Source organism: Schistocerca gregaria, chromosome X, assembly GCF_023897955.1.
Source record: "Schistocerca gregaria isolate iqSchGreg1 chromosome X, iqSchGreg1.2, whole genome shotgun sequence".
NCBI lineage: Eukaryota > Metazoa > Arthropoda > Insecta > Orthoptera > Acrididae > Schistocerca > Schistocerca gregaria.
The window spans coordinates 816619548-816633976 of NC_064931.1; the positions used below are offsets into that span (position 1 = coordinate 816619548).

Genomic DNA, 14429 nt, shown 5'->3' on the forward strand with positions numbered 1-14429 from the left:
GAGTACTGAAGAAACGCTTAGCTTAATGGACAATATAAAAACGCTATAGGACAGATGTCTTCAGATAGAAATAATGAAAAACGGCCTTCAGCAACATCATACGCTGTTATCATAGCTGCTCCACGTAACACAAAGGTACCTGTTATGAAACGGAACATTAAGAATAAGGTCCTAAAATATTCATAAGGCTTCTAAAAGGAAAAAAAATTAAGTACGCGTAAGTTGGTATGTGTGTGTTAGGAAAGACATAAATCACTTAAATAAGTCGCATAAAGTTCCTGATCACCAGTCATTGCATCCATGTCCTGGATTAAATTCCAAATCTCCCCGCTTTGTCTCATGAAATGAGGGAATGTAACACTGTTGATAGTGATCCATCTGGCGGATGGGGCCTTAAGTTCGGCGGCCCCCTTGGCACTATTCGAGAAAAGTAGGCTATATGCCGCCACCGCGTTTCACTCTCTCCCTTCTCTTATCATCACCATCATCATCATCATCATCATCATCCAACACAAGCATAACACTACACTGTACATGCATCCGTTATCTTCACTTACACTCCAGAAATACACCGCGATACAACTCTTACATATTCTTTATTCGCATAAAGTGTTAAGTGCTATTGACAGGGATTACAGATCGATTCCGTATTTCTGGATTTCCGGAAGGCTTTTGACACTGTACCACACAAGCGGCTTGTGGTGAAATTGCGCGCTTATGGAATATCATCTCACTAATGTGACTGGATTCGTGATGTCCTTTCAGAGAGGTCACAGATCGTAGTAATTGATGGAAAGTCATCGAGTAAAACAGAAATGATTTCTGGCGTTCCTCAAGGTAATGTTATAGGCCCTTTGCTGTTCCTTATATTTATAAACGATTTGGGAGACAATCTGAGCAGCCGACATACGTTGTTTGCAGACGAAGCTGCCGTTTATCGACTAATAATGCCATCAGAAGATCAAAAAAAATTGCAAAACGATTTAGAAAACCTATGTGAATGGTGTGAAAATTGGCAGTTGACGCTAAATAACGAAAAGTGTGAGGTCATCCACATGAGTGCTAACAGGAATTCGTTAAACGTCTGTTACAAGATAAATCAGTCAAATCTAAAGGCCGTAAATTCAACTAAATACCTAGGAATTACAATTACTATGAACTTAAATTGGAAGGAACACATGGAAAATATTGTGGGTAAGGCTAACCAACCACTGCGTTTTATTGGCAGGGCACTTAGAAAACGTAGCAGATCTACTAAGGAGACTGCCTATACTACCCTTGTCCGTCCTCTTTTAGAATACTGCTGCGCCGTGTGGGATCCTTACCAGATAGGACTGACCAAGTACATCGAAAAAGTTCAAAGAAGGGCAGCACGCGCGCGACCGCTACAGTCGCAGGTTCGAATCCTGCCTCGGGCATGGATGTGTGTGATGTCTTTAGGTTAGGTTAGGTTTAAGTAGTTCTAAGTTCTAGAGGACTGAGGACCTCAGATGTTAAGTCCCATAGTGCTCAGAGGCATTTGAACCATTTTGAAGAGCAGCACGTTTTATACTATCGCGAAATACGGGAGAGAGTGTCACTGAAATGATACAGGATTTGGGTTGGACATCACTAAAGGAAAGGCGTTTTTCGTTACAACGGAGTCTTCTCACGACGTTACAATCACCAACATCCTCCTTCGAAAGCGAAAATACTTTGTCGTCACCGACCTACATAGGAAGAAACGATCACCACGATAAAATAAGGGAAATCAGAGCTCCTGAGGAAAGATATAGGTGTTCGTCCTTTCCGCGAGCTATACGAGGTTGGAATAGTAGAGAACTGTGAACGTGATTCGATGAACTCTCTTCTAGACACTTAAATGTGATTTGCAGAGTATCCACGTAGAAAGGGGACAATATGCTCGGGGGAAGAACACCGTTTCCGACAGGCGGCTGAATCAAGCAAAGGGATACCCGGCCAAAACCTACACATAACATTTACATTTCAGATGAATAAGGTCAGTCAATTCTCAGATTGTGATAACTAGTAACACATTCGTCCAGTCAATGATCTATATAAAACGTAACCAGCTTCGGGTCTATTCTCATCTTTCTAAGGTAAAATATAGTTCAGAGAGAGGGCCCCCCCCCATACGTTGGAGTCGAGGTCGCATGTTGTATCGAAAGACGTCCCAAAACCACCACACATGGTGATAGTGCGCTATATCTGGCAACAACGAATGTTATCACATAGTGGTCACCACAATTGAGCCTAATGTTCGTGCGTGTCACTACAGGACAGCGTGAAGCGGTTTCGTCAGAAATTCCCTCATTTTGCCGCTCGTTACTCAGCGACTACGTATACAAAGCCATTGTGCTCTGAGACACATGTGATTCCTGGAGAATGCAATGATATGTATCAAAAGTGCATTCCACAGCAGTCATGAGCGTATGTATCTTCAAATTTCATCAAATAAAATAAGCCTCATCATGTGATACTACAGTAAGAAGAGAAATAAGCGACAGAGTCCATTGGTCTAACAATCATAGCACTAATAAAGCAAAAATTCTGGCTTTATTATATTATAGAAATCAATATTTCGATCACATATTAGTTTATTAAATTCCTGGTCGGTTTCGGTAGTTTACGCCCTACGTGCTGCTGAAAGGTTTAGATCTGATGACGGCTTCAAAGGCGAAAACGCTCATGAATTTTGATAAACCAATATGTGACGGGATGTTGATTTCTATAATTTACTTCCTTACAACGGTCACCGGTCTCCTCTTCAGGTCCAAGCGGCCTCATTTCGTGACTATGGCTTGACTCGCATGCGTGCACTATTGACCGCAGGAAGCAAGATTAGTGTTTAACGCCCCGTCGACAGCGAGGTCATTAGGAACAGAGCACAAGCACGGGTTAAGGAAGTATGGCGAAGGAGCGACTGCCCTTAAAATATATTTGTATAATTTAAAGGCTAATTCCATGAAAATGCCTGTTGGTCACAGGCCGAAAACAGAAGTTAGAAAGTGAGTTCTGTTTAGATTGCTACCAGTAGTAAACTTCATTCAGAGGATACAAAATGATGGAGACATAAAGGGGCACTTTTCTACCTGGCGTATATTATCTCCGAGCCCGGTCTGTGACAAAGATTTGCTTTGATGCTGCTTTGATGGTACAAGGGACAGAATAAAGCACGCAACTGAATTAGTGTGACTTAATTGTTACAGGAACTGTGTCTATGGGTAAGCAATGAAATGAATGACTGCATGACCATTTTGAAGAAACAAAGCGAAGAACGAAAGTTCCAGAATTTATGCAGTTCTCATTATTGTGCAGTTATGTCAATTATAAATAAAAATATTAAAGTATCAAGATAATTATTTCCCGTTCATTCATCATAATAGGAAAACTCTAGTTTTTTCTTAAAAACAGGAAATTTAATACACATCTATACGTAACCGAAGAATCAACACGATCACTGTTAACTATCAGTGATATCAGTTGCAAAAAAATGTTAACTATAAAGAGTTGCGAAAATACTTTCCATTATGTGACTTGCAGTGTCCTAAACGTGTTAGCAAGTGTGACCATTTTCGAAGATATCAGACAAGTCTCGGTAACACAACTATTTGTTCTCAGAAGGGAATTACGACGAAAACGTCAGTTTATTTCCTTACTCCTTGGTGCTACAGCTGTGGCTCACTTACGATCACAATCCAATCTTGACGATATTCTGCTCGTTTTCTCCATCTTCTTACTCCGATGTTTCTCAAGTCATCCTCCACATCATCCAGTCATTGTTTCCGTGGTCTCTCTCTGCACTTTTCTACCACCTGGATTTCCTTTATAGACATTCTGGGCGGATCTGTCCTCTGATGTTCGCTCTACATAGCCCAGTCGTCTTATGCTGTTGCAGTTGATTTCTGAAACTAGCTCAGTATAACCGTGTAGTTCTTCCAATGATTGATGAATTTACATGGCGGCACTGAAATAGATGATTGCTAAGTAACCGATTCAATTTGCACTACACAGTCACCCCACTTTTGCTTGAGAGAAGCAATAGCTTATAATACAAGAAAGTCGAATTGACAAAACCAGTACTATCAATAATATGAACAGCCGTAAATGGGAAAAATTGTGTCTGAAGCGCACAGAGATGATTCTTCAAAGTGGATGGTGTTTCGATGGTGTTTTCAATAAGATCGTGTTGTCATTAACATGATAATTGGGGAATCGGTCGAAAAGTTCATAAATAAAATACGAAACGTTTCTGATGAAGACAGGATTACAGGAGCAGTGATCTTAACTACAGAGACAATAAACAAGTAGACTAAGTGTCGAGGCAAGAGTACAGACAAGTCACGAAGGAAGATTGGTTGGCTGATTTGGGGGAGGGGACAAAACAGCGAGGTCATCGTTCCCACCATTGGATTAGGGAAAGACGGGGAAGGAAATCGGCCGGCATTTGCCTGAAGCGATTTAGGGAGATCACGGAAAAACTGAATCAGAATGGCCGGTCGTGGGTTTGAACAGTCGTCCTCCCGAATTAGAGTACAGTGTGCTAACCACTGCGCCACTTCGCTCGGTGCGAAGAAAGACCTTGGTTTACAATTTTTAAAGTAATGTGCATGGTATTTCAGAGCAAATCGATTAAAACGCAGCTACTGGATTATTACGTAAGCTCTAATGAATAGTTCTGTTTCAGAACCATTTTAACTACTATGCCCATCCCATCATATTGATGTGCTCGAGAAAATGGAACACAATCGACGCAACGGTACAGCTCGTCGTAAGTAAAGATTTCCGTTGTGAAATTTATGCTGGCGCGCATCGAGGAAAGATTAAAAAAAATGGATTCGCACCAGATGTACATATATACTGGTGAATTAGTTAAAACTCTCAACACAATCCAATTACTAGGGCTTTTTACAAAAAAGTTACGGATGTTTCAAGATGGTACATACTTCCATGCAGATACACCTCTTTTCTGATACTTTTGGTGCTAAGGAATCCGCGATACTACCACAAGAAACTTTTACAGCTCTGAAATTTCAATATGGAAAGGAAATAAATGAGGTCGTGAAATATTGATTTATGGTGGCTCCAGACATTTGTTTCCCCTTTTAAGCATGTAATATAGCGAGAAACACTCGAAAGCTTCTCGGAGGAAAGATAACTTTTCACTTTGGACAGGAGCGAAAGAAATGTTTAACGACCATGACAGTACAGGTAAATTTTCTACTTCTCGAAACATATGAGTTTCTTTCTAGAAAAGTAAAAATATTTGAGTGAAATGTCTCCTCTAAAACAACCAATGGAGGAAAGAGTTAGCCATTGTATCCTTTCTCAATTAGCCTGAACTCTGAGCAAATTTATGGGTTAGTGTAAGCCAAGAATCAAGGGGACGGAGGCCATCACAATGCATGTCACTCGTTGAGGCGAAAGAGAATTAAATGCTGCAAGTAGTCACTGAGTTCACTGACGCTTCTGTGCGTATTATAGAGCATCCGTTACCTTTTAACGTAGACAGTACACTTGTGTCTGAGATATAATTTCATCAATTTTCAGTTTAAGCATTCAAGAATTATTTCTAGAGAAACTGTGTACTTACCTTTTCAAAACGAATAAGGAAACGAATTCCTTGGGGACTCTCCCAAACACTGTCAAAATTTTCCTCTATCATGGACCCAACATGTTCTTTGAGCTCATTAGTTTTTGCAAGAAAAATCTCAAAATCGGCGTCAAATTCAATATTTCGCTGGTCGAGGTAATCGTACACTTTAGATGTGACTCCACTTTTAGCTTCTTCGAACGTCTTCATGGCGTCTTCCAGAGCTGAAAAGAAGTATGATAAAATTCAGAGAAGAGTAGTATTTATAACTTATGTGCAGCACTGAGACTGATGTACATGACTACTGTCAGTTGTCTGAAATAATATAGACAACTCGTCTTGGGTACCACATGTTCGTACAGAAATGATCTTACAGTATGAATAGCTGTACTGCAACAATCAACTTCCCAGTATGCAGTAATTACTTCGAATGACGTAAGAAAGAGTAACCAGACAATAAATAAATGAAATACACAGCCTGAAAATAAAAGTGAAACACCCAAAAGGGGAAGAGGAAACCGTAATGGACTGAAGCTACGAGATGTTATTTCAGATATTGCAGAATCGATCCAATTTACGAAGACCTTGGCAATACGTGCCCATTTATCAATATGACCCCATGTGGCCTGGATGTTGTTGTTGTTGTTGTTGTGGTCTTCAGTCCTGAGACTGGTTTGATGCAGCTCTCCATGCTACTGTATCCTGTGCAAGCTTCTTCATCTCCCAGTACCTACTGCAACCAACATCCTTCTGAATCTGCTTAGTGTATTCATATCTTGGTCTCCCTCTACGATTTTTATCCTCCACGCTGCCCTCCAATACTAAATTGGTGATCCTTTGATGCCTCAGAACATGTCCTACCAACCGATCCCTTCTTCAGGTCAAGTTGGGCCACAAACTTCTCTTCTCCCCAATCCTATTCAATACTTCCTCATTAGTTATGTGATCTACCCATTTATTCTTCAGCATTCTTCTGTAGCACCACATTTCGAAAGCTTCTATTCTCTTCTTGTCCAAACTATTTATCGTCCATGTTTCCACTTCCATACATGGCTGCACTCCATACAAATACTTTACGACTTCCTGACACTTAAATCTATACTTGATGTTAACAAATTTCTCTTCTTCAGAAACGCTTTCCTTGCCATTGCCAGTCTAAATTTTATATCCTCTCTACTTCTACATCAGTTATTTTGCTCCCCAAATAGCAAAACTCCTTTACTACTTTACGTGCCTCATTTCCTAATCTAATTCCTTCAGTATCACCCGACTTAATTCGACTACATTCCATTATCCTCGTTTTGCTTTTGTTGATGTTCATTTTATATCCTCCTTTCAAGACACTATCCATTCCTTTCAACTGCTCTTCCAAGTCCTTTGCTGTCTCTGACAGAATTACGATGTCATCGGCGAACCTCGAAGTTTTTATTTCTTCTCCATCTATTTTAATACCTACTCCAAATTTTTCATTTGTTTCCTTTACTGCTTGCTCAATATACAGATTGAATAACATTGGGGAGAGACTACAACCCTGTCTCACTCCCTTCCCAACCACTACTTCCCTTTCATATCCGTCGACTCTTATAACTGCCATCTGGTTTCTGTACAAATTGTAAATAACCTTTCGCTCCCTGTATTTTACCCCTGCCACCTCCAGAATTCTTCTACTGTATTTCTTTCCCCCATTCCTGTCAATTGCTCCCTTATGCTCTCCCTGAAACTCTGTACAACCTCTGGTTCTTTTAGTTTATCCATGTCCCATCTCTTTACATTTCCACCTTTTTGCAGTTTCTTCAGTTTTAATCTACAGGTCCTAACCAATAGATTGTGGTCAGAGTCCACATCTGCCCCTGGAAATGTCTTACAATTTAAAACCTGGCCTGGATACACGAACTAATTCGGTTGGGAAGGTGGCCATTTAGTCGTTGGACCCACTCATGAGGCAAGTTGGCGCATAACCGTCCTTAAGTGGTCCATAATATGCTGGTTAGTGGCACTGGGACAGAGTTGACGCTCGAGCTGGTGCTACACACGTACTAAAGGGGACTGATCTGCGTATCTTGATGGACACAGGAGTACCTCAAAACCGAGCAGATTTTTCATAGAGACCTTTGTCATGTCTGGGCGAGCATTGCCCTGTTGAAAACTGGCACCACGATAGAGTCACATGAGAGGTAAGACCTGAGGACGCATGATGTCTGTGTCGTACCATTGTGCCGTCAGAGTTCACTCAGTCACTACCAGCTACGACCTGAAGTAATTCCCGATGGCTTCCCACACCATGAATCCAGCAGCGCTGGGTGTCTCCAAAACATTGGACGTATGGGACTGCTCTCCAGGTCACCAGCATACTCGCCCACGATGGCCATCCTGGGTAGTGCAGAACTGAAGTGCGATTCATCGCTGAACGCAGTGCGGCGTCGTTCATCAGCAATCCATGCTACCCGTAACGACACCACTCCAAATTCAGCCATTTGTGTTTCAGTATAAACGGCAGCCTTCGCATCGGATTCCTCAGATTCCATCGGATTCCTCAGATTCCAACGGATTCCTCGGATTCCTCAGATTCCATCGGATTCCTCAGTCTGGCTGCTGCTTACCTCCGACCAGTAGTGCGGACTGACACAGAATGATGCAGGGTGTCCATTATTCGTTCTCTGATAGAAGGTGCAGGTGTGAGTGGGTTGTAAAATACGGCGGATTTCCACTGTCGTGATCAGACATGGTCTACCTCGACGATGAGTATGCCTGACCTAATGTTCCCATTCTGTCATACATCGGGCCACTGCCTCACCCAAATGCCCAACAAATCTGGATACTGCACTATGTGTTGGTACTACAGTACCCTTCGTAACAATACTTCATTATGTATTACAGTAATCTGATCAGGCATAAAGGTGCAGATGTGAGTGGGTTGTAAAATACGGCGATTCTCCACTGTCGTGAACAGACATGGTCTACCTTGACGATGAGTATGCCTGACCTAATGATCCCATTCTGTCATACATCGGGCCACTGCCTCACCCAAATGCCCCACAAATCTGGATACTGCACTATGTGTTGGTACTACAGTACCCTTCGTAACAATACTTCATTATGTATCACTGTAATCTGATCAGGCATAAAGGTGCAGGTGTGAGTGGGTTGTAAAATACGGCGAATTTCCACTGTCGTGATCAGACATGGTCTACCTCGACAATGAGTATGCATGACCTAATGTTCCCATTCTGTCATACATCGGGCCACTGCCTCACCCAAATGCCCAACAAATCTGGATACTGCACTATGTGTTGGTACTACAGTACCCTTCGTAACAATACTTCATTATGTATTACAGTAATCTGATCAGGCATAAAGGTGCAGATGTGAGTGGGTTGTAAAATACGGCGATTCTCCACTGTCGTGAACAGACATGGTCTACCTGGACGATGAGTATGCCTGACCTAATGTTCCCATTCTGTCCTACATCGGGACACTGCCTCACCCAAATGCTCCACAAATCTGGATACTGCACTATGTGTTAGTACTACAGTACCCTTCGTAACAATACTTCATTCCGTATCACAGTAATCTGGCCAGCCATAAAGGTGCAGATGTGAGTGGGTTGTAAAATACGACGAATTTCCACTGTCGTGATCAGACATGGTCTACCTCGACGATGAGTATGCATGACCTAATGTTCCCATTCTGTCATACATCGGGCCACTGCCTCACCCAAATGCCCAACAAATCTGGATACTGCACTATGTGTTGGTACTACAGTACCCTTCGTAACAATACTTCATTATGTATTACAGTAATCTGATCAGGCATAAAGGTGCAGATGTGAGTGGGTTGTAAAATACGGCGATTCTCCACTGTCGTGAACAGACATGGTCTACCTGGACGATGAGTATGCCTGACCTAATGTTCCCATTCTGTCATACATCGGGCCACTGCCTCACCCAAATGCCCAACAAATCTGGATACTGCACTGTGTGTTGGTACTACAGTACCCTTCGTAACAATACTTCATTATGTATTACAGTAATCTGATCAGGCATAAAGGTGCAGATGTGAGTGGGTTGTAAAATACGGCGATTCTCCACTGTCGTGAACAGACATGGTCTACCTTGACGATGAGTATGCATAACCTAATGTTCCCATTCTGTCCTACATCGGGCCACTGCCTCACCCAAATGCCCCACAAATCTGGATACTGCACTATGTGTTGGTACTACAGTACCCTTCGTAACAATACTTCATTATGTATCACAGTATTCTGATCAGGCATAAAGGTGCAGATGTGAGTGGGTTGTAAAATACGGCGATTCTCCACTGTCGTGAACAGACATGGTCTACCTTGACGATGAGTATACCTGACCTAATGTTCCCATTCTGTCCTACATCGGGCCACTGCCTCACTCAAATGCCCCACAGATCTGGATACTGCATTATGGTTTGGTACTACAGTATCCTTTGTAACATAACTTCATTCCGTATCACAGTAATCTGGCCAGGCACAAAGAAGCTACTAATATTAATTGCCTCAACAATATAGAAACAGAAACCAGTCACGCACTCTATATGCCCCTCCAGATCTGATACAAATACTAAACAAGAACACCATTAATGGACTTTGACCGTTTAACTGATACAGAGAATTGCACCTAATCATACCAGCCGATGGTGTGTACGCTTACAAAGTTATACTGACATCAAACCATGTCTTATGTTTCACATTTTTGGTCAGGCAGTGTGTTTCATGAACAAAGAAATCTGTACAATCCACGAAAATTTGTATATATCGCAGTTAATGGTTCAATTTAAAGTAAATTGCATGTAATAAATAGATATTGGTAGCGAATGAAATCTAAGAATGAGAGGCTAATTTTCTGGTCTAATGAAGTCCTAGAAATTCAAAAACACAGAGAGAATGTTAGGTTTAATTTTTGCTGTTGATATCGATGCTTGCAACGGAAAATTAAGAACAACGCGTTCATTCAATCTGCCTGCGTTCTAGAAAAATTATTAACGTATGTAATTATAGGTTAGTGCATAATTACAATTTTTTCCCCTGAACTACTGTTCGGTAAAATTAAGACAAGCACAAGTCTTGGACTAATTTTGTTATTTAGTTATACAACGAAGTATGTGCCCCGTTAGTTCAAATAGTGTTAGGCGCTAAACGGTGGTTTTCTTCATGTAATAGTTACCTTCTCCAAGAAGCAGACCTGCAAGAATGCAAATAAATAATTATATTTCAAGGTTACAATCGCAAAGACGTGGATTATATCCATATATTCAGTAGTTGTTTGTAAGTGCCAGTTAACTGAAATTAGGGTACTTGCCTTCCATGCGCCTTTCAAATAAAATGTTATAATCGTCAACAAGATTGAACATGGTGATAATTTTGTTGAGACGGTCACAAAAGGCGTCGAATTTGCCGAAGACGTAGTTCTCGGAGAAGCTGAAGGAGGTCTGTCCCGGGAGAAACGGCTGGCTCTTCACGACGCTGTACGTGCTGCGGTAGGTACTGTTCAGCCGGATGCAGTGCTCCAGCTTGCGACGAACCTCCGCCCGCTCTTGCGACCAGATGGTCTCCTTGCCGCGGTTCGTGATGTATTGCTTGCACGTCTCTATCATCTGGTTCGTTATCTAAACAAAAAGCGCAACGTAATGCTTCAGTTACAGTTGCAGAACAGGCTAGCGTGGAGGTGAGGTAGATGGATAATTTTTTAGGGACTTCTTAATGCTAATTATGGGTCTTAGCCGATGACTGCTACTTCATATTGTCCTACAAACCTCCCAAATTACAAATTAATTACTGATGTCTTATGGAATTTCCTTTCGACCCGTCCACATAACGGCAGGTAATAATGATGGGACAATCAGATGGAATCTGCGATGTGGCCTGCAATGGGAGTGACTCGTGACCCCATCCAACTTTCCCCGTAGTGCGAGAGTCACAACAGGTGGTAGAGAGTCGAGACAAACCCTGTATCTTCTAGAATCCTGGAGTTCTGCAGTGAATCCTTCCCTCGTCCCCTCCCCCCCCCCCCCCCGCCCCCCCGCCTCAGCTCCCGCCAGTGACAACATGTCACCATATTTTATTCAATTTTCATCGTTGCTTAGCCCGTTTATGGGTCTCTTGAGATGAACAGGAGTTAACAAAGAATTTGGTTGGTTTGAAGGGAGGGGACCAAACAGCTGGGTCATCGATTCTAACAAAGAAGTAGGAGGTACACAATTCAGTAATTATATGGTACGATACAAATGAAAGCACATAACAGTAAAGAGTGCAAATTCGCATTGATTGCACCAGCAGCGTGAGCCGGCTTGCCCGTGAAAAGCCGAAACGAATTAAACAATAAACCCAAAATGTAGTATTTACACTTCCGTCGCGTTGGCTCAATTGGCGTAAAGTAGTAAACAACAAGGCTCGAGCGTTTCCTTACTAGGAAAGGGGAAATCTTACGGATCTACTGTTCAGCACACTCCAATTCGAATCTCCCCGTGATTCTCTTTCGTACATCTCGCCCTCCTTTCCACTTTAGTGACATCCAACCCATTCCATACTTTTTCTTATTCTTATCCCTCTTCTTCCCTTTTCCCCTTTTCTTTTGCATTTCCTCCTTTTTTTCCGGCCCGTCACAAAAATTGACCCGCACTTACGTTTAAAGTGTAGTAATAAATGAGGACATTGATAGCGTCAAAGGTTAAGTAAGTTACTCTGAAGAGCGAAATCCGAAAATAAAAAATACTAAGTGCGACTTGTGGCTGTTTTCAAAAGTTTAGTTTTAACAGTCGCTCCCCCTGCAAGCTGTGCCTGCTCTTGCTAAACGCAGTTTATATTTAAAATTATAAACTTTGTCTTAAGACGTTTCACACATTTAGTTGCGTCTTTTCTGCTAGTGATCTTCAGCTCCCCTCCTTTTTACCAAGCTTTCAGCATGACTTCCCACATTACTGCCCATCGAGTGCCTTAAACATCACCATCTATTGTTTTGAACCGTCTCCATCTAGGAACTCTTTCCTAGTACCTTGTAACTGCCGCTCTGAATCCAGCTAAGCGGGCTACAGCCCGCTAGTAAAATTTCCGAAACTCATTTAAATGGTGTCACCGGTTCAGCACATCTCGCCACAGTCTCTTTAGAGATACTCTTCCAAATCTAGGTTAGGACGATGTTGGTAGCGCCCGAGGAAATACACAAATAGCTTGAAGTGCTAAAGGGAGTCAAGTCTATGTAAAATTTGTGTCTATAATGTAGGTCATCATAAAACGTAGGAAAGAAATTTGTATATGACTGAGGAATAGCAGCTTGGGGTATTCCCTTGGGTTCATGCTTCGAGGACTTATTTTAGAAGTGCACACCAATGAATTAAGGCAGAGTGTATCAGACAGCTACAGCTGAATTATTGGCTGATAATAGGAGCACAGGCGCAGGGAGCATTCATCTTCCAGTTGTACATCATGTCGGCACTGTCTCTTGGGTTCCGAGGCCACTCGGGCGGCTGGCGCAAATGAGGAAGACTGCTAGGCTCGCTCGGGGTGCAAGCAGAGCTTACAAACTGAAGTATCGTAGGCAGAATTGATGGATGTCCTTTGGTTTTAGCCAGAGGTAAGATCGATTCAGTGGTGGTCTTGGCTGCAGATTTCTGGGCCAGCGCAATGCAGTGGAGACTGTAAGATCCCCCTTCAGATCAGAGGTGTGTTATTCAGAGGAAGCAGCTACTCGTATAGCAAAGTACGTATGGAGAGTACTTGGTGTTTTTGAGCTAGGCGATAGTTTGAGGTCCTCTGATAAACGCTCTTCAGTCGATACGCAGAGAGCGAACTCTGACTGCATACGAGTCATAGTGGTGACATGATATTTCCATGCCCATGCTCATTCCTGAAAATAATATTCAGAAATCTCTTAAGTTGAAAGAAAGTATAAATTATTTTATAGTAGATTGTAATATATGAGGAAGGAAATTTGTGATTTATTGATTAAACTCTACTGGCCATTAAAATTATTACACCAAGAAGAAATGCAGATGATAAACGGGTATTCATTGGACAAATCTATGATACCTAGAACTGACATGTGATTACATTTTCACGCAATTTTGGTGCATAGATAGTGACAAATCAGTACCCAGAACAACCACCTCTGGTCGTAATAACGGCCTTAATACGCCTGGGCATTGAGTCAAACACAGCTTGGATGGCGTGTACAGATACAGCTGCCCATGCTGCTTCAACACGATACCACAGTTCATCAAGAGTAGTGACTGGCATATTGTGACGAGCCAGTTGCTCGGCCACCATTGACCGGACGTTTTCAATTGGTGACAGATTTGGAGAATGTGCTGGACAGGGCAGCAGTCCAACAGTTTCTGTATCCAGAAAGGCCCTTACAGGATCTGCAACATGCAGTCGTGCCTTATCCTGCTGAAATGTAGGGTTTCGCAGGGATCGAATGAAGGGTAGAGCCACGGGTCGTAACACATTTGAAGTGTAACATCAAATGTTCAAAGTGCCGTCAATGCGAACAGGAGGTGACCGAGACGAGTAACCAATGGCACCCCATACCATCACGCCGGGTGATACGCCAGTATGGCGATGACGAACACACGCTTCCAATGTGCGTTCACCGCGATGTCGCCAAACAAGGATGCGATCATAATGATGCTGTAAACAGAACCTGGATTCGTCCGAAAAAATGACGTTTTGCCATTCGTGCACCCAGGTTCGTCGTTGAGTACACCATTGCAGGCGCTCCTGTCTGTGGAGCTGCGTCAAGGGTAACCGCAACCATGGTCTCCGAGCTGATAGTCCATGCTGCTGCAAACGTCGTCGAACTGTTCGTGC

At 42.4% G+C, this 14429-nt stretch overlaps 1 protein-coding gene across 1 annotated transcript in view; it reads right to left on the reverse strand.

The window, feature by feature from the left end:
- LOC126298335 (dynein axonemal heavy chain 5) overlaps nt 1-14429 on the reverse strand; it is a gene marked incomplete at its 5' end in the record, with an annotated part of 791472 nt that overhangs the window by 705380 nt on the left and 71663 nt on the right. The window contains 3 exons of the mRNA XM_049989632.1: nt 5594-5817; nt 10789-10806; nt 10924-11230. Coding sequence (XP_049845589.1) covers nt 5594-5817; nt 10789-10806; nt 10924-11230 — 549 coding nt within the window. The remainder of the gene's footprint in view (nt 1-5593; nt 5818-10788; nt 10807-10923; nt 11231-14429) is intronic.